Source organism: Coregonus lavaretus (assembly GCF_964263955.1).
Source record: "Coregonus lavaretus genome assembly, chromosome: 30".
Taxonomy (NCBI): domain Eukaryota; kingdom Metazoa; phylum Chordata; class Actinopteri; order Salmoniformes; family Salmonidae; genus Coregonus; species Coregonus lavaretus.
In genome coordinates, this window is record NC_140017.1 from 7152232 (window position 1) to 7174127 (window position 21896).

At 42.9% G+C, this 21896-nt stretch overlaps 1 protein-coding gene across 2 annotated transcripts; it reads right to left on the reverse strand.

Moving 5' to 3' along the window:
• Positions 1–4710: 4710 nt before the first annotated feature.
• Positions 4711–21335, reverse strand: LOC311105513 (porphobilinogen deaminase-like). Of its 2 annotated transcripts, none has more exons than XM_084147687.1 (14): positions 21147–21335; positions 18552–18605; positions 18023–18095; positions 16666–16715; positions 16397–16452; positions 15703–15780; positions 15161–15238; positions 14980–15055; positions 14708–14821; positions 14414–14452; positions 14035–14154; positions 7265–7318; positions 7082–7168; positions 4711–6947 (listed from the first exon to the last, which is right to left on the reverse strand). In XM_084147687.1, exons 1-14 carry the CDS (start codon positions 21168–21170, stop codon positions 6774–6776), a joined length of 1077 nt encoding a protein of 358 aa, XP_084003813.1. In that variant the 5' UTR covers positions 21171–21335; the 3' UTR covers positions 4711–6773. The 2 variants fall into 2 exon arrangements, with proteins under 2 accessions (XP_084003813.1, XP_084003812.1); XM_084147686.1 differs by lacking the exon at positions 21147–21335 and adding an exon at positions 18790–18860.
• Positions 21336–21896: the final 561 nt, after the last annotated feature.

Here is a 21896-nt window from a genome sequence, read left to right on the forward strand (position 1 = left end):
AGTTCATGTTGCATAGAGCTCTGATAGGTTGGAGGACGTCCTCCGGAAGTTGTCATAATTACTGTGTAAGCCTATGGAAGGGGTGAGAACCATCAGACTCCTAGGTTTTGTCAGTGTAACCAGAGGAGGACAGAAGCTAGCTGTCCTCCGGGGCTACACCATGGTACTACCCTACAGAGTGCTGCTGAGGCTACTGTAGACCTTCATTGCAAGACCATTGTGTTTTAAATCAATTATTTGATGACAAATGATATATTTAGTATAGTTTTATCTAAAAAGGGATAACTTATTTAATGTTTCACTATTTTTATTTGTATGAAATTCACTGAGGAGAATGGTCCTCCCCTTCCTCCTCTGAGGAGCCTCCACTGATCTACACACACACAAAGAGACACACACCAATGGCAATGTCCTCACTGCAGTCCTTGTCATTCTTACTAACGTAAAGTTGATAGAGAGGCTGTAGCCCAGCATAAATTGGAATAAGGATTCCAATCATTTGCAGTACACTATTAGAAAAAAGGGTTCCAAAAGGTTTCTCCAACTGTTCCCATAGGGGAACCCTTTTCGGTTCCAGGTAGAACTCTTTTGGGTTCCATGTAGAACCCTCTGTGGAAAGGTTTCTACATGGAACCCAAAAGGGTTATACATGGAACTAAAAGGGTTCTACCTGGAACCAAAAGGGTTCTTCAAAGGGTTTTCCAATGGGGACAGGCGAAGAACCCTTTTTGGTTCTAGATAGCACCTTTTTTTCTAAGCCCATTTTCAGAATTTAAAGAAAAGAGTTTCACCCTGACATAATACTGTTATTGTTGTTTTAAAAGAAAATTTGGAACAGCAAAGAATGCCGGGCTACAGTTGACATCCCTCAGCCTATGCCAGAACTATTGTTACATTACATTCTGTATGTAATTACTGTGTAATAGGTTAGTAAAGTACATGTAGCTATGGAGTACAATTTGTGTGTTCACTTTTTTATATTTACCTGGGAAACAGAATTACAGCAATAGTGGTATGTGCTAGGGATTAACACCGGTATCCTGGGACTGTGCCAGGACATTTCTGAAAAGTTTTATTGACAAAACACAGGAAATTACAATGTCGCAATAATGCAATTCAACAAAATACACAACATGCGCAGCACCAGATTGGCTAAAAAATGTAATAAAACATTTAAAAAATAGTGACCATATCTTGGGTTTAAACGCTTTAAATGGGCACTTCCGATTTTTGCAGTATTTCCCGGGACTCTCGGATAAATACGTTTTTTTCCCATATTGAAACTTGGTAGATTTTCGGGAAAATAAATAGTATGTGCTAATAACTGTACATGTATACTTGTACACACACACACACACACACACACACACACACACACACAAACGCAGCTTTGTTTTCATGAAATTTCTGGACTTTTGGGGGGTAAAAATGTTTGACCATCAAAAATCCTATTTTCCCTAACCCCTAACCCTTAACCTAACCTTAACCCCCAAACCCTAAACCTAACCCTACCCTTAACCCCAAAACCTAACCCTTAAGATTAAAATAGCATTTGAACAAATTCAGGACCTGAAAAAAGTCCCGACTTTGTAAGGACATTCTGGTGCAATGTTAGGACATTGGGGTCCTGAAAACAAGTGCGAGTACGCACAAACACACGCGCACGCACACACGCACACACACACACAAATAACTTATACAGCATGTGGTATATGGTCATTTCATTTTGATGGTTTGTTCTTTCCCCCCCATAATTATTCAGGACATACTGTATACCCATGCAAAATGTAGTGTTACCAAATGGCCAGTTATTAAGAAAGACAAGGTGTTCCACAACAAAATATTTTCATTTGGAAAAAGAACAGTCTGCGCTATTACCCAATTGTTAAATGATCAACTATGAATAATTGACTGTGTATGGCAGTTCCTGACAGTAAAAGCAATAGGAACAACAGGGGATAGGGTACAGACTCATGTGGGGGAAATCATTCTGTTCCATTTCTGATAAACCTTTCATATGAATAATCAACTTATTCAAATAAATGGACTAATAGCATGATTGTGATAAACCAAGTTTGCGTTACAAAATGCACTTGGTAGTTAAAGCAATAGTTCAATGAACATACAACCTAACATGCTTTTCCTCTGACCTTGGCTAAACATAAAGAAAGATCTTGCACAAACTAAATAATACGTTTGGGAGTTCATAAAAGGGCTTCAATATACCACACAAGTCTTATCAATCATATTGATTTCCCCATGTTATTTCCTGTGAACCCACCCTGTTGGAATGTCTACAGGTCAAATAGAGTTTATCTCGTCTACAATGTAATGAAGGCTACAATATATTCCCTTATATAACATTAACTCCCCTTTGAATGTCATTATGATGCTTCAATATGGCTGGCTACTTGTGGCCCTGGATTGCTCAGTTGGTAGAGCACAGTGATTGCACTGCCATGGATTGTGGGTTCGATTCCTAGTGGGGCCTCCCACATGAAACATTTATGTACACATGACTGTAAGTTTCTTTGGATAAAAGCATCTGTTAAATAGCATGTATTAATATATTTTAATATATACATACAGTACCAGTCAAAAGTTTGGTTTTTCTATATTTTTTATAATGGATTTAATGGTGCTCCGTGGGATGTTCAAAGTTTCTGATATTTTTTTATAACCCAACCCTGATCTGTACTTCTCCACAACCTGTTTGGAGAGCTCCTTGGTCTTCATGGTGCCGCTTGCTTGGTGGTGCCCCTTACTTAGGGGTGTTGCAGACTCTGGGGCCTTTCTGAACAGGTGTATATAGACTGAGATCATGTGACAGATCATCTGACACTTAGATTGCACACATGTGGACTTTATTTAACTAATTATGTGACTTCTGAAGGTAATTTATTGCACCAGATCTTATTTAGGGGCCTCATAGCAAATGGGGTGAATACATATGCACACACCACTTTTCCGTTATTTATTTTTTAGAATTTTTTGAAACAAGTTATTCTTTTCATTTCACTTCACCAATTTGGACTATTTTGTGTATGTCCATTACATGAAATCCAAATAAAAATCCATTGAAATTACAGGTTGTAATGCAACAAAATAGGAAAAACACCAAGGGGGATGAATACTTTTGCAAGGTAACTATATTGCTTCAAATCGCTGATCTACATATCCCATCAAGCTGATGGTGAGGAACTACATGTCATATGACCGACAGCCTATAGGACCGAAGACTCCTACAAAGGGAGGAGCCATGTGGACACTTCAGGGAGTAACTTAAAGTCAGTAGACAATTAAGCCTTGTTCACACTGCAGGCCTTAATGCTCAAATCTGTTTTGTTTTTCAAATCTGTTTTAGACTACTGACTGTCCAAATAGCAAGTTACAAGTGACCAAATCGGATGTGTGTGTGTTCAGACAGCAGTCATTTGCTGACATGGCTACACTAGTTGTCATAGCACCTACGGGTGTGTGCGCAGTGGTGTAGGCTGATTGGTGGTGGTGCTCGTGCTTCCTATCACTCAGAAGTTATGTAGCAAGCTAAGGTGACAACAATGCCTGCCATGGACGTTTCCCAGTTGCTTTTAATGTTCAAAATCACAGTGTAAGAACACTTTTAAAGCTTCAAAGGATAAGTTGATCCAAGTTTCAAAACGAGTCCTTTCTGGCTAGCCGCAGCAGTCAACTAGCTAGCTAGCTGTTTAGCTTTCTAGCACATTCACTAAATTCTTTGTAAACAATTAACAAACTAGTTAGCTACCACATGTTCTTGTCAAACTGTCAACAGAGTAGCTAACAAGCAACAAGATATGGCAAATAACATACAGTCTACTTAAGGCCAAATAAATTAGATTTGACTGTTGAGACGAGTCGCATGGCCAGGAATCCGATTGGTATCTGATTTCAAACCACCTACGAAGGTAGTTTGAAATGTGGCTTGAAATATCTGATTCCATGTGTTTTTTGGCTGTTCAGACTGCAGGAAAAATAACAGATTTGAATCGGATATGCAAGAAAATATGATTTAGTCACTTCAAACTGCCAATGTGAACAAGCATTTCCATTGTCTGATGGACAGATGGGATGAACCTGCTGTGGAAGCCCCCACCACTTCTGTTGATTTTCAGCTTCGGTGGCCAAAGTTAGCTGAAGCTTGTAGTGGCTAATTAAATCAAACCGAAACATGGATTAGTTTCTCCTAGGCCAGATCGCTTTCAGGGTGAGTAACCAACCATCTAACATTAATTTGTAAAACATTGAACTTTCCCTTTAAAGCTGTTGAAACAATAACAATGTGTTTTCCCCACCCGTTTCGGTAAAAAGCTCTCATATTCATAGACAGAGCTATGGATGCAAGGACTGACCATCCATGATATTACAATTATAGTTTTAACCATATTTTGAGCCATGTTTACATTGACTTTGTTTACAAACATTGGAGTGAAACAAGCTTCTATTTTGGGTTCTGATGGGGTACGACAGTTGAACTAAGCTCATGAGGCATTTATAAGTTATATTCTTCAAGAATCAATGGGTACATGTAATTAAATCAGAAGTCCCAAAATGGATGAAGCACTCGCAGACCAAGAAGAATGAAGAGGATGAAGAAAATGAAAACACTCCTCTGAAAACTCCGCTGCTCTACAAAACATTGGCTGAATAATAAACTACGAATCAAATAAAATAGTTTCAATGTACAAGCTAAAAAGTAACAAGTGGCTTTATTCGAGGCTGGCTCCTTTTTATGACACAGAATTAATGAACGTGACAAAGCAAAGCATGACGCTTTCAGATTGCATTACATTTCCACATTCTGTCATGTCATGATGATTGCTGCAATAATGAATGAATTGATGGTATAGCAAGTATCTTTTGACCAGCATCTTCTTAAAATGTCTGAGCACTACAGTGGAGAGCAGAAAGCTGCAAAACAGAAATATGGCACAACCACTCTCTACCTTTCAAGTATCGATAGTCAAACAACATAACGCCACGTAATATAACATAATGCAACATATGTTACATAATGCATTCTGCTAAATATAAGTTAGAGGGGTCACAATGGGTTGACACTCAGGAAAACCTGTGCAGGCTCCACGGGTACAAGGGAAAAGGCATATTTGTAGGTCAAGGTAATAAGGTTGCATTAGGTTGTAAGCAAAGCTGTACACACAGCAGCCACATAGACAAAACAACTAAAGTAAGGCACAAAACTATGGTATCTGACAGCATAAGGTTTGTTAACAAATGCCACAAAATATCTAAAAAGGTAGCTTACAATGACATTACATTCAATTCATTTCTCCATTTGCTTCATAATACACACATATCGTTACCATAGGAGCCATATCTACTGGGATGGTTATGGAATACTTGTTCAATTCTGAAGTCATTGAGTAGTAGGCTGGATCAAGTACACACAGTGAACATACCAAACCTGGGCCTGTATTCATAAAGCTTCTCAGAATAAGAGTGCTGATCTGGGATCAGTTTTGCCATAATGAATAAGATTACATGGCCGGGGGGTACCTGATCAGCTCTCCTACTCAAGACGCTTTATGAATACAGGCCCTGTTTTGAAGTATGCACATGACATTTGTTCGGTGTTATTTCACCCTGCTTTATATTCTTAAAATTGGTATAGCAAAACAAGCAAGCAATAAAAATCCTCTCAGGATCAAAACACATGAAACTTATGTGAACACATTGAAAGGAAAATGCCACAGGTATCCAATATTGAGCTTAGTTTTTGTACTGCATCCAGTGTTTATCGTCCGTTTATCACCTGCAGTGTATATGCAGTGCTTTCCTTATTGTCTTAAAGTATTCCATTGATCATGGGAAATAGAAAAAATATATACACGCTCTGGTGTTATAGACAGGTGGGCTTGGGCTTGGTAGTACTCATAAGCTAGAGTTTGTCACTGTAGCTTGCATGTTCTGGATCTGTTTAACAGACATCACTAATATGTCACACACGTCATTCATCAAACAAGATTATCAGAGCTCTGTTGATGAAAGAGGTAGCATGATCCCAACAAGAGTTAAACTCCCATTCACTGAGAAATGGAGTCCCTCAATATGTGTACAGGTAACTGTCAAAATGAAGGAAACACAAAAACATAGTGTCTCAATACAGCATTGGGCCACCATGAGCCAGAACAGCTTCAATGCACCTCTATTAGCAGGATGCGACACCATTCTTCCACATGAAATTCCATAATTTTGTATTTTGTTGATGGTGGTGGAAAACACTGTCTCAGGCATCGCTTCAGAATCTCCCAGAAGTGTTCAATTGGATTGAGATCTGGTGACTGAGATAGTCATGGCATATGGCTTACATTGTTTTCAGGCTCATCAAACCATTCAGTGAAAATGTGTGCCCTGTGGATGAGGGAATTGTGATCCTATGGCCTGCCCAGCATTTTTATACATGAACCTAAGCATGATGGGATCCTAATTGCTTATTTAACTCAGGAACCAAACCTCTGTGGAAGCACCCATCTTAATATACTTTGTATTCCTCATTTACTCAAGTGTTTCCATTATTTTGGCAGTTACCTGTACGTTAATGTTCTGGCACTCCAAGCAGGCTCAATCAAACTTTGAACGAAAACGAATACTATTCGAACCCACGTCTGGTGGTGCTGACAGTGCTATTCTATATCATGAATCCTCAGTCAGTCATGTTAGAGCTTTAATATCAGTGTGGACTACCGGTGAGTGCAGGTTACACCTCCAGACCCAGCTGGGGGCACAGAGTGAGTTTATCGCGCATCGTTGAGCTGCCTGGCCACGGTAAGGATCTCCTTAGCCCCTTTACTCAGCAGTAGATTGGCCAGGTCTAGACCTAGCTTCTCAGAAGCATCCTGGGCCGGGCCTGGCATGTTGTTCGCTGTGACGCCAACACGCTGGACCCGCTCATCAACTTGCTCTTCCACCTACCACAGAGGAAAGACAGCTTAAATAAACCAAATAAATATGCCCTGAGAAGGGAGCCCCTTGGTGAGCTGATATGTTTAATGAGAAGAGTTCACTTGTGTTCTGACTGGGAGTGAGAAATCAGTAGTCTGACCTTATTGTCTGAAGCAATGCTGGTCTGCATGGTCTCCTTGAGACTGTCTGAACCATCCAGGCTGTACACTGCACCCGTCAGGTAGAGCTGGGGTTAATAGAACACTACAGTTACAAAAGCATGCACGCACGTAACCATGGATACGCAATAACGCACACCTTAGCAAATGTCATAAGCCCTTACCTGAGAGTCCTTGACTTCAGTGTGGACAGCAACTGGTACACTGCAACCCCCCTCCTACAACAAGCGAGAGTGATTACACTGGAGTGTAGACAGTCAAATATAATGGGACATACAATAAAATAGACATTTGCAGTATCCATTTTCTGAATTATAAATTAATCAAATAAAATGTAAACAACAGGTGAAGACTAACAGTGAAATGCTTAATTATGGGCCCTTCCCAACAATGCAGAGAGAAATAAAATAGAGAAATAATAGAAAAGTAATAATACGTAATAATAAAAGTAATAATAAATACACAATGAGTAATGATAACTTGGCTATATACACAGGGTACCAGTACCGAGTCGATGTGCAGGGGTACGAAGTAATTGAGGTAGATATGTACATACTGAATAACTAGGAATAAAGTGATTAGTCAACATGACAGATAATAAACAGTAGCAGCAGCGTATGTGATGGGGCAAAAAAAGTTGGTGCAAAAAGGGTCAATGCAGATAGTTACAGTGCCTTGCAAAAGTATTCATCCCCCTTGGCGTTTTTCCTATTTTGTTGCATTACAACCTGTAATTTAAATGGATTTCTATTTGGAATTCATGTAATTGAGTCTCCTGAGTGGCGCAGTGGTCTAAGGCACTGCATCGCAGTGCTAACTGTGCCACTAGAGATCCTGGTTCGAATCCAGGCTCGGTCGCAGCCGGCCGCGACCGGGAGACTCATGGGCGGCGCACAATTGGCCCAGTGTCGTCCAGGGTAGGGGAGGGAATGGCCGGCAGGGATGTAGCTCAGTTGATAGAGCATGGCGTTTGCAACGCCAGGGTTGTGGGTTCGATTCCCACGGGGGGGCAGTATAAAAATATATGTATTCACTAACTGTAAGTCGCTCTGGATAAGAGCGTCTGCTAAATGACTAAAAATGTAAAATGTAAATGTAATGGACATACACAAAATAGTCCAAATTGGTGAAGTGAAATTTAAAAAATAACTTGTTTCAAAAAATTCTAAAACATAAATAACGGAAAAGTGGTGCGTGCATATGTATTCACCCCCTTTGCTATGAAGCCCCTAAATAAGATCTGGTGCAACCAATTACCTTCAGAAGTCACATAATTAGTTAAATGAAGTCCACCTGTGTGCAATCTAAGTGTCACATGATCTCAGTATATATATACACCTGTTCTGCAGCACCACCAAGCAAGCGGCACCATGAAGACCAAGGAGCTCTCCAAACAGGTCAGGGACAAAGTTGTGGAGAAGTACAGATCAGGGTTGGGTTATAAAAAAATATCTGAAACTTTGAACATCCCACGGAGCACCATTAAATCCATTATAAAAAATTGAAAGAATATGTCACGACTTCCGCCGAGGCTGCCTCCCCTCCTTGTTCGGGCAGGTTTCGTCGTCACCGGCTTACTAGCTGCTGCCGATCCATTTATCATCACTCCACTTGTCTTGTCTAATTAATCACACACACCTGGTTCTTATCCCCAATTGAGTTATTGTATAAGTGTTCCCTCTGCTTCCTTGTCTGTGTGGGTGATTGTTTGTAGTGAGCTGTGTGTAGCTCGGTTGAGCTACCCTTACCTTGTTGTTGCCAGGGTAGATATTTCCCCTGTGCCTGAGTTTTGTTGTCGCATGCTTGCTCAACTGTTTATCGACGGAATAAACTCTTTGGATGCGTATTACTCTCCTGTGCCTGACTCCTATCACACGCATCACAGAATCACCCACCCGCTATGGAGTCAGCAGGAGAAGAGTGCATGCCTGGAGTCGTGGCACGGGTCCAGGAGCACTTCACGACGCTGGCCAGCTTGGGGGAAGCGATGGATCAGGTTCTTCAGGTCGTCCAATGCCTGGAGAGGAGCGGACCCGATCTGTCAAGACCAGCTGGCCAACCGGATCCAGCCACCTACACCCCAGCAGGGATCCAGATATCCTGACCACGGGCGTTTGAGTGGACAGCGGCGCTGTGCCAGGGATTCCTCCTCCAATTGGAGCTTTACTTTGCCAGCATCAGGCCGGCACCATCGGAGCGGGAGAAGGTGTCCGTCCTCGTTTCCTGCCTCTGTGGGAAAGCCCTGGAGTGGGCCGACACGGTGTGGTATTAGGTATCCCTTGGCTAGCACTCCACAACCCCATCTTCTCATGCAGATGGTTCTCACAGGGTGGTCGTGAGAGTGTCAGGGTAGGTGTCTTGGTGTTTCCGTTGGTGCAACCACGGTGGAAAGTCCAGACAGTACCTCCACCGTGTGCATTCCCCCTGAATACCTAGATCTGGTGCAAGCGTTCTCTAAAACGCAGGCTACTAAATTACCACCTCATCGGGCGGGCTGTTGCGCGATAAACCTCTGGGTAGACGCTGTACCTCCCAGGAGTCATATACAGTGGGGAAAATAAGTATTTAGTCAGCCACCAATTGTGCAAGTTCTCCCACTTAAAAAGATGAGAGAGGCCTGTAATTTTCATCATAGGTACACGTCAACTATGACAGACAAAATGAGGAAAAGAAATCCAGAAAATCCCATTGTAGGATTTTTAATGAATTTATTTGCAAATTATGGTGGAAAATAAGTATTTGGTCAATAACAAAAGTTTCTCAATACTTTGTTATATACCCTTTGTTGGCAATGACACAGGTCAAACGTTTTCTGTAAGTCTTCACAAGGTTTTCACACACTGTTGCTGGTATTTTGGCCCATTCCTCCATGCAGATCTCCTCTAGAGCAGTGATGTTTTGGGGCTGTCGCTGGGCAACACAGACTTTCAACTCCCTCCAAAGATTTTCTATGGGGTTGAGATCTGGAGACTGGCTAGGCCACTCCAGGACCTTGAAATGCTTCTTACGAAGCCACTCCTTCGTTGCCCGGGCGGTGTGTTTGGGATCATTGTCATGCTGAAAGACCCAGCCACGTTTCATCTTCAATGCCCTTGCTGATGGAAGGAGGTTTTCACTCAAAATCTCACGATACATGGCCCCATTCATTCTTTCCTTTACACGGATCAGTCGTCCTGGTCCCTTTGCAGAAAAACAGCCCCAAAGCATGATGTTTCCACCCCCATGCTTCACAGTAGGTATGGTGTTCTTTGGATGCAACTCAGCATTCTTTGTCCTCCAAACACGACGAGTTGAGTTTTTACCAAAAAGTTCTATTTTGTTTTCATCTGACCATATGACATTCTCCCAATCCTCTTCTGGATCATCCAAATGCACTCTAGCAAACTTCAGACGGGCCTGGACATGTACTGGCTTAAGCAGGGGGACACGTCTGGCACTGCAGGATTTGAGTCCCTGGCGGCATAGTGTGTTACTGATGGTAGGCTTTGTTACTTTGGTCCCAGCTCTCTGCAGGTCATTCACTAGGTCCCCCCGTGTGGTTCTGGGATTTTTGCTCACCGTTCTTGTGATCATTTTGACCCCACGGGGTGAGATCTTGCTTGGAGCCCCAGATCGAGGGAGATTATCAGTGGTCTTGTATGTCTTCCATTTCCTAATAATTGCTCCCACAGTTGATTTCTTCAAGCCAAGCTGCTTACCTATTGCAGATTCAGTCTTCCCAGCCTGCTGCAGGTCTACAATTTTGTTTCTGGTGTCCTTTGACAGCTCTTTGGTCTTGGCCATAGTGGAGTTTGGAGTGTGACTGTTTGAGGTTGTGGACAGTGTCTTTTATCTGAACAGATCAAACAAGTGCTAATACAGTACCAGGTAACAGTAAGACAGGGTAACGAGTGGAGGACAGTAGAAGTACAGGTCTGTGAGAGCCTTTGTAGGTGACCAAATACTTAATTTCCACCATAATTTTGCAAATAAATTCATAAAAAATCCTACAATGTGATTTTCAGGATTATTTTTTCTCAATTTGTCTGTCATAGTTGACGTGTACCTATGATGAAAATTACAGGCCTCTCTCATCTTTTTAAGTGGGAGAACTTGCACAATTGGTGGCTGACTAAATACTTTTTTCCCCCACTGTATACCCCCTGTCACAGGCTGAAACGGTGGCTATGGAAACATATGTCACCGAGTCCCTGCGCCAGGCGTATATACGTTCCTCCACTTCACCCACCTCCTTGAGTTTCTTCTTTGTGAAAAAGAAGGACGGAGGTCTGCGCCCATGCATTGATTATCGACCACTGAACAGGGAGACGATAAGATTTAGTTATCCTCTCCCCCTCCTTCCTTCAGTGATTGAATCAATGCATGGGGCGCGCTTCTTCACCAAATTAGATCTCAGGAGTGCCTACAACCTGGTGCGTATCCGAGAGGGAGATGAGTGGAAGACAGCATTCAGCACAACCACAGGGCATTATGAATACCTGGTGATGCCCTATGGTTTGATGAATGCTCCCTCAGTTTTCCAGTCCTTTGTGAACGAGGTGTTTCGGGACATGCTTGGTCGCGGTGTAGTGGTCTACATTGATGACATCCTGGTGTATTCCACTACGCGCGCCGAGCATGTGTCCCTGGTTCGCAAGGTGCTGGCCCGACTGTTGGAAAATGACCTTTATGCTAAGGCAGAGAAGTGTATTTTTTTTCCAGCAGTCAGTCTCCTTCCTTGGATACCGCATTTCAACCTCAGGTGTGGAGATGGAGGGAGATCGCATTTCAGCCATGCGTAATTAATTGGCCGACTCCAACCACGGTTAAGGAGGTGCAGCGCTTCCTTGGCTTTGCCAACTATTATCGGAGGTTTATCCGGGGCTTTGGCAAGGTCGCAGCTCCCATTACCTCTCTGTTGAAGGGTGGGCCGTCCCGGCTCCGCTGCTCTGCTGAGGCTGACCTGGCCTTCAGCAAACTGCGGGGTCTGTTCACCTCAGCCCCAGTACTGGCCCACCCCGATTCATCACTACCGTTCGTAGTGGAAGTGGATGCGTCCGAGGTTGGGATAGGAGCTGTCCTGTCTCAACGCTCGGATACGCCACCCAAGCTCCGCCCCTGTGCGTTATTTTCGAAGAAGCTCAGCCCGGCGGAGCAGAACTACGGCGTTGGTGATCGGGAGCTGTTGGCTGTTGTCCGAGCCTTGACCGTGTGGAGGCATTGGTTCGAGGGGGCAAAACACCCTTTCCTCGTCTGGACGAACCACCGTAACCTGGAGTACATCCGGGCAGCGAGGAGGCTGAATCCTCGCCAGGCCAGGTGGGCCATATTCTTGACCCGGTTTGATTTCACTCTATCATACATCCTGGGTACGAAGAACGTCAAGGCAGACGCGCTGTCCCGGCTGTATGACACAGAGGAGAGGCCCAGAGACAACACTCCCATACTGCCGGCCTCCTGCATTGTGGCGCCGGTAGTATGGGCGAAGGACGCCGATATAGAGCAGGGATTACGCACGGATCCCTTTCCACCACAGTGTCCAGATGGGCTACAGTACGTGCCTGCTCTTATCCGTGATCGTCTGATCTACTGGGCACACACGTCACCCTCCTCTGGTCACCCAGGTATCGGCCGTACAGTGCGCTGCCTGACCGGAAAATACTGGTGGCCTACCTTGGCTAAGGACGTGAGGGTGTATGTCTCCACCTGCACAGTGTGCACCCAGAGTAAGGCACCTAGGCACCTCCCAGCTGGTAAGTTACAACCTTTACCAGTTCCACAACGACCATGGTCTCACCTAAGTGTTGATTTTCTAACTGATCTTCCCCTCTCCCAAGGTAACACTACCATCCTGGTCGTTGTGGACCGTGTTTCTAAACCCTGCCGCCTCCTTCCTCTGCCCGGTCTCCCCACGGCTCTGCAAACTGCGGAGGCCCTGTTTACACACGTCTTCCGGCACTACGGGGTACCAGTGGATATAGTGTCTGACCGAGGTCCCCAGTTCACGTCCAAGGTCTGGAAGGCGTTCATGGAACGTCTGGGGGTCTCGGTCTGCCTGACATCTGGGTTCCACCCCGAGAGTAATGGGCAGGTAGAACGGGTAAATCAGGACGTGGGTAGGTTCCTCCTGCGGTCCTACTGCCAGGACCGGCCGGGGGAGTGGTCGGTGTTCTTGCCATGGGCAGAATATGCCCAGAACTCTCTCCACACTCCTCCACTAACCTAACACATTTCCAGTGTATTCTAGGTTACCAACCGGTTCTGGCACCGTGGCACCAGAGCCAGACTGAGGCTCCTGCGGTGGATGACTGGTTTCGGCACGCGGAGGAGATGTGGGATGCTGCCCACGTTTACCTCCAACGCGCTGTGCGTGGTCAGAAGGCCAACGCTGACCGCCACCGCAGTGAGTCCCCCGTCTTTGTACCGGGGGATCGGGTCTGGCTCTCGACCCGGAATCTGCCCCTCCGCCTGCCCTGCCGGAAGCTGAGCCCGCGGTTTGTGGGGCCGTTCAAAGTCCTGAGGATAGTCAACGAGGTCACTTATAGGTTATTACTTCCCCCTGATTACCGTATTAACCCCTCGTTTCATGTGTCGCGCGGCTCGGTGGGGTACTGTCACGACTTCCGCCGAGGCTGCCTCCCCTCCTTGTTCGGGCAGGTTTCAGTGTTTATTTTTTTACTGTAAATTCTTCTACTTTCACTTACTATTGTACCTTAATGGCCGGTTTCCCAGACACAGATTAAACACGTCCTAGACTAAAAAGCCCTTTCAATGGTGATTCTCCATTGAGCATGCTTTTTAGTCCAGGACTAGGCCTAGGCTAATCTGTGTCTAGGAAACTGGTCCTTTATGAGTATCTATATTAAGAAGCATCGACAATACACTAGCAGCCAACAATTCACAGATACACTGGACACACTATAATAAAACATCTAGGAGACAGAGTAAGACTTGCCAGTCGTCTGAGGAAGGCTCGCTCTGCAATACAGCGCAGGACCGTGTTGGGGTCGTGCAGAACAGACACCATCTCCAGGATGTCCTCGTCTCTGGTCCGCACCTCGATGGCAAGAGCCCCCTGGAACACAGCCAAGCAATGGACCCTCAGTCAGTTAAGACCACGCTGAAAATTCTAATCCTCACATATACAGTGCCAAAAGGAGTCTAGGCCAAAGGCCTAATGACAATGGGTTAGTAACTCTGATATACCCTTTCAGGGTAAAATATTCAGTTTTAACAACAATTTAGCGTTTTTTTGTTATTACACAATGGATTAAGGACCACAGGTATTAGAGTTAAAGTTGCCCATTTCTCCTTCATAAAGTAAATCTACCCACCTGTCCAACAGCGTACATACAGTCCTCAGGGCCCAGGATCTGCAAATGCAAAGACAGAAATTAAAGATAACTGCCCAATATTCTAGGTAGGTGGATACATTATGTAGGGCCAGGAGGTTTTCCATGACCATGTGAACACTTGGAAAAACTCAGTGCCCTAGCTATAGGCTATATATAGGCTTAGATATTGTCTAAAAACCACATACAATTGAATCTTGATGAATTAAGATGAATCTTGATTTATCTCTATGGTATGGACAAGGTGTTTTGATGTGGAGTGTTGGAAGTAGCTACCTGGCTGACTCGGCTATCCCAGCCCATGCGACGGAGTCCAGCTGCAGCCAGAATAATGGCAGAGAAGTCGTCCTTTTCATCCAGCTTCTTCAACCTTGTGTTGAGGTTTCCTCGCTGGAAGAAAACACACTAAGGAAACAAACTCACAACTCTCTATAGGATGTATTCATTACTGATATGATGTGCATCAGATTTGAAATGAAGATCCTGTTTTGATCCTTTGCTATACTGTGAGTGGCAGTGAATGAAAGTAGCAGTGAGAGAAAGGATACAATATCTTTAAACTCCAGGTGAGGGAATCGTTTCTTTAGCTGAGCAGCCCGTCGCAGGGAACTTGTGCCTATCACACTATGAAATAACCACATCAAGATCACTGTCAAGCCACTCCTTCTTTAAAACAGATTGGAAAATAATCAAACAATATCATGAGTAAAATTCAACTGTGTTTTGTACCTCTTGTCGGGCAGGGTGTCAAGGGATTTTCCCTTGTTTTTGGGATGCAAGACCACTGCGTCATGGGGATTCTCCCGCCTTAAAAGAACAGGAAGAAAAAAACGATTTACCATGAAAATATCTGAGGCTACTTCATTCCACAGTAGTGGTGAAGAAATCCTACAATAATAGATTTTCAGAAAGTTATACACTAGTGCGCTTGGAATATTCAAAATAAATGTATATACACATAGCTAGGCTAGCTAGATCATGATTTCAAATCTATATTTTCAATGACATCTATGTGTAGGAACCTGTAAAAACGTAGAAAAAAATATATTTAAATATTTTACAATATGTGAGTAAAACTGATAGTGTTTCACATCAAATCTAACTGTAAGTCGCTCTGGATAAGAGCGTCTGCTAAATGACTAAAATGTTAATGTAAATGTAAATCAGTATGTTCAAAGGTTTGAACACCAACAAAAGAGGCCCAGATGAATTAGGACAGTGTGTTTGATTTCTCTGTGGATCCTTACAGAGGCACTATTGTGTCGACTTACTTTAGCACAGCTCCTATGGTAAAGCCAGGAGGTAGAGTCGTGGGCAAGTCTTTCAAAGAGTGGACCACCAAATCTACCCTATAGGAGACACATCACAACAGAGTCATTTATTTTGCTACACTTCAGAGTGAAGAGTAAAAAAAAACTAAAAAACAAAGTCTTGAAGACATTAATGACATTTTGAAGCTACTCAAAATGTATGCCATTACATTGTAATAAAGAAAGTACCTCGACAGTAGTAGCTTTCCTAATAGTAATGTAGCCTACAGTTTGAATGTACAGTGCCTAGTGAATTGCTTTTCAAGAGGTGTCGATTGTTCATGAGTGGTCGAGCCTCAGTCCTGACTTTGCTTGAAAATCAGAGACAAGGTTTGAATATTGCTGTCCATCAATGATCCCACCCAAACTTACTGAGCTTGAGACATTTTGACAAAAACAATGAATGTATGTTGCCCTAAGAGTTGTGCAAAGTTGGTAGAATCTTATTCAAAATTATTCACAGCTGTAATGGCAACCAAAGGTGCTTCCAGCAAGTATTAACTCTGGGGTGTGAAGACATACGCAATCAATACATCAACCATTTTTGTTATTAATTTTGAACATTTTCTATAGTTTTTCTTTAACGTTGAAAATGAGTTGTTGGTTGTGTGGATCCAACTGAAATGCCAGTTCCAGAAGACAAAATTAGACTTACTCGTTCCTCTCCAGAGCGGTCTCCAGCTCCTTGGTGAAAAGGCTCTTCTCTCCAATCTGCATTTAGAAAGCATATAGGTTACTAACTGTTAACCCCATAACATTTCCAGTTCAGACCATAAGTTTATATGTACACAGTGTAAAATAAATTATCTTGAATAACAATAGAGGTGCCAGTGGTTTTCGCACACTACTGAGTCAAGTCAAATGAACAATTTGGGAAACAATTTAGTTCTGATGAGGCACACTTTAGTTTATAAACAGATTTACCTTTGATAACGCTGTGTCAAGGATTTTGTCCCCTGTAGTTGTCATGCCAACTGACACAGAAAGAGAAGGACATATTCAAAGTGATATAGTCGTTTAATTACTGTATTGTACATAACTTATTGGTGATGCATCTCCATAGTCAAAGATTACTGCACTATCAATAACAGAACATATACAGTGAGGGAAAAAAGTATTTGATCCCCTGCTGATTTTGTACGTTTGCCCACTGACAAAGACATGATCAGTCTATCATTTTAATGGTAGGTTTATTTGAACAGTGAGAGACAGAATAACAACAAAAGACACATGGGAACCAGAAATCTTTCTGATCGAGAGGGGGTCAAATACTTATTTCCCTCATTAAAATGCAAATCAATTTATATCATTTTTTACATGCATTTTTCTGGATTCTTTTGTTGTTATTCTGTCTCTCACTGTTCAAATAAACCTACCATTAAAATTATAGACTGATCATTTCTTTGTCAGTGGGCAAACGTACAAAATCAGCAGGGATCAAATACTTTTTTCCCTCACTGTAGGTAACTGCCAAAATAAAGGAAACACCAACATAAAGTGTCTTTATAGAGCATTGGGCCAGCACGAGCCAGAACACCTTCAATGCACCTTGGCATATATTCTACAAGTGTCTGGAACTCTATTGGAGGGATGCAACACCATTCTTCCACAAGAAATTCCACCATTTGGTGTTTTGTTAATGCTGATGGAAAACGCTGTCTCAAGTGCCGCTCCAGAATCTTCCATAACTCTTAGATTTGGATGAAATCTGGTGACTGAGACAGCTACGGCATATGGTTTACATTGTTTTCATGCTCATCAAACCATTCAGTGACCACTCATGCCCTGTGTATGGGGGCATTGTCATCCTATGGCGGCATAGCCATGGTAGCCCAAATAATTGCCTAAATAATTACCTGCCCAGCATTTTTATACATGACCCTAAGGATGATGGGATGTTAATTGCTTAATTAACTCAGGAAACACATCTGTGTGGAAGAACCTGCTTTCAATATAATTTGTGTCCTTCATTTACTCAAGTCTTTCCATTATTTTGGCAGTTACCTGTATATACAGTATAAAACCTTTTTTTCATACACACATTTATTTTCTCCAAAGTTGTTGTTTTTCATCTGTTGACATAGGAGAACCCTATTTGGTTCCAGGTAGAACCCTTTTGGGTTCCAAGTAGAACTCTTTTGGGTTCCAAGTAGAATCCTCTGTACATGGAACCCAAAAGGGTTCTTCAAAGGGTTCTCCTATGGGGACAGCCGAAGAACTCTTTTAGGTTCTAGATAGCACCTTTTTTTCTAAGAGTGTATTGCCGTACACCTGGACTCACCTATTTCTAAGTGGACATCGGGGTACAGTCCCTTCAGCTTTTCTGCAACGCTGTCCGTCTGAATACGAGCCAGCTGAGGTCAACAAATTAACAGAAATCAATTCAATTTGGATGACATAACTTGTGTGTGTGTGCATTTTGGATGGTTGGTTTCTAGCTAGTTCACTTCTTGGATAATACTGAATATCATAGGCTATTCAGGAAGCAAATGTTCAGCCGTGCGTTATCAAATCAGTGGGAAGCTGTAGTAAAAGGCTAGACATTCTTGGAGCAGTGAATGGACTATCTCTGTTACAGGAGGTGTAGACGTCCTTGACTGCTGTATCTGAGGGAACAGAGAGGGGAACCTTATCTGATAAGGAGTTGCCACGCTCTGTGCCCCCCATTCAAAAGCTGTTTCGCCATTCAAAAGTTAAACTCTACAGTTGTTTTACTGACACTGGAAAAAAAATGAAAGTGAAAAATTACATTACCTGAAATCTAAAATAAAATGAAATTTGGTTCCACTAAACCACCAAAGGTATCTTACCTGGCTCTTTCTGGTTCCAATCCTTATGACCCGGCTAACTTTCCCATTCCCATCCTGTTGGAAAAACACATGAAAGCAATACATTACAACAGCCATTTTTCCAATAATGGAGTTTTTAAACTTCTACATGTAGTTGCAGTTCATGGCAGTTATTCCCTTCATATTGTCCCAACTCCACATATAACTGCTCCATATAATAAAATAAATATAAACTCTGCTTGAATTGCTTTCCTCTTACCCTGATGTACTTATAAGGTCCCTCCATCGTTCTCAGTAAACCTTAGCTTCTACACGCAGAGCAGCACTTTGTGTCGTCTGTAGAGCTGTGAAAGCCTGCTGTGTCTATGTGGGGAGCAGTGGCAAGACATATAACCTAGCCCTAGAGATACTCAACAACTATGCCTCTTAACTTCCTACACCCCCATCTCCCTGGTCCTAGCTGATAAGTCAAGAGTGCCGATTCATTGTGTCAGTTATTCTGAGCAGGGAGGGGTAGTGATGGACTTCAGTAAGATCCTTTGTTTAAGCATTTTCCAAATGGTTACGAAATAGACATGTATGTATGTGGAAAGCGCCGATATGAAAAGAATATAGATTTTTCTGTTTAAATCTGATCCCATTCAAAGCTGGCAACCTTTAGTTTTTATAGGACAAGACAAGAATTGACACACTGGATGTTGCAGGCAATGTTCCCTCAAAAAAAATTAGGCACTGAGCAAATGTCAGGTCTGCTGAGCGCAAACTTGAACGTTGTGAAAATTCTTTCAGCGCGTGTTTACTGTGAACACTGAGGCTGTACCCGCTTTAAGTTACTGTGGGCATGCAGGCTACTGTGGCTATTTGATCATAATGTAGGCCTACCAGTGTGGCCTACTATCAAAAACTATGGAGAAAAGGCATTCCATAACATTTTAACATGGAAATAGCTGTTCTATCATTCAGTCTACAGTAGCAGCCAATGTGTGGTGTTCAATGCAGGGCTACAATCCATGAGATTTTTGGAAAAAACATGCAGAGCTTGACATTAACCTGTTTATTCAAGCTATAGGCCCAATCCATTATCACCACATATTGGCTTTGCTTAAATTGCCCTGCCAATGCATTGTTGTTCAGGCCATTTCTTAAAATTATATTTAAAAATTTGAGGTAGGCTATATATCACACCGGTAATAGATCCGTTGTTGTATTACTTGTGACGGACAGCTGAGTGAGCATACATTTAAATAAATTGCTTTTTATTTACATTTTACTGGGCTGATGGTGCCTGCATCTGATGGTCAGTCTCAGCAGAGGGAGAGAGCAGCAGACTGAGGGTCAGCCTCAAGAGCCCTCTGCTCTCCCTTTCCTCCACTGACACTGACCAATAAGGGACACTGACCAAAAAAGGACACCGTCTACCAGCTGATGGCGAAACTCGAATCGCACAGCATTATTTCTGCTTCATGCACAAATTCATGTTGTTACTCCTACGAACAGAGAAAGTGATGTATTCATCGATATTAAAAAAAGACTCAAGCCGCTAATAATAACAACAACGCAAGCCTATAGATACACTTTCCTACTCATTCATTACTGCTGCAGTGCGTGTTGTAGCGCTGAGTGGAAATAGCTTATAAAAGTGTTGACTACAAAGTGTTGACAGTGCTGAGTAAGAATTTAAACATATGCTCACTCATAAAAACAGCAGCTCTTTGCTGTATTCGTTGACAGTCTCTCTCTAGTCATGGTTTTAAACGTTTTGAAATCTCATAGTATCCATTTGGCTGTAGATTTCTTGTGCCTGCTACATTACTGCAGACACGGTCATCTGAGCCATCCGATTGGCCAGCGGTAACCCATAGTGCACTTGGTTTGCTCTCTGGGCCCGCCGGGAAGGCAGAGTTTGTACCTTCAGACACATGAAATGGTTCAAACTGGCAACAGTTCGCCTATCCGGCACGCATGGCAGCTGAATCGGGAGTACCTACCGCTAACAGCCCAGACGAAAACTCAAGGCTTTATCTTTGGGGTTTTTACAGAAATGTTTGGCGATCGAATAGGAATGCCTTGGAGATCGACCAGTAGATCGCGATAGACCGGTTGGTGACCACTGCTCTAGAAAGTTGAGTTCAATTCAATCTCGTCCTTCTCTCTGTGTTGATATTTCTGCGCGGCAGTCTCCGGGTTACTACGCAGGCAACATTGGTTGCAGGCATATAGTACAGCAACTCTAGAAGCTCTGACAGGGAGCAACATCATATTATGCTGTTATTTAGGGCTAGTTTCATGAATGAACGCACATATAATTTTTACTACAGGAACTGTCAATCTGCCACTAGAAAAGGACAGCTAAACATAACATTATATAAACGTATAATCTACAGGTTCAATGGGTGTGGCTGCTGATGGTGAGGCAGATGTTATTTCTAATGTAAACCCTTTGATTTATAAGATGTATTATCCAATGGTAAAGCTCGGAGGTGCAGAAGGGCGCGTGAGTAAACCAATCAGCGCGTTTCGGGTTGGCTGTAAAAATGGCGCATGCCTCACTGCGCGGAATGTTATCACTGGTATGAATGTTATGCAGAGTGCTAGCTAACTAGCCAATTCTCTCACCTGTGAACTCGTCTCTCCCGACATCTCAGTGTGGCAGTAATGATCAGCGAGTATTGTCTTTGTCAGTGACAATTATTCCCGACATTCAATCCATGAGAATATAGCTAATTCCTTGTAATCAGGGATGAAAAGGGCATTTGTAACTAGGGTCAATTCTGCCGACTGCCGATGCCCTTCTGACGTCACTCCACGGAATGTCATTTCACTTCCGTGTGCTTTGGCTGCGTTCACGAACATCTAAAAAAGCAACTTGCAAATGTGTTCTTGGTCACACACAGTAACCGTTTGAACAGCCCTATTTCTTGATTTTCTTATTAAGGTGATTGTACATTTCACTAGAAAATTAGCTAACTTAGTAAGAATGGCCTTTTTTGTACATTGACCATTTATAAGTAAAATGTGCTCAGCTGACCACTGTCTTCTAGCTAGACCATTGTCATTGAGCTATAAAAGAAAGGGTCAAGGCTGGAACACTAGCTACTTTCCAAGCCTGATCCTCTTCTCCGAAATGTCGGAGTATCTATCTAGCCTACTTCTAGTTTCTTTCTCTGTACAAAAACGTGTTCAAGCCATAGAGATAGATAGAGGACTCATCATGACTATAACACGTTTTAGCATGGACATTGCCATTGAGGGCTTCCAACCATTTACTGGGTGGTGATTCCTATGAGTTGGAAGCAATCAGCCAATAAAGAAGAAGAAAATTGACTACTTTAAAATGGAGATAGCCTCAATGGCACTGCCCTGGAC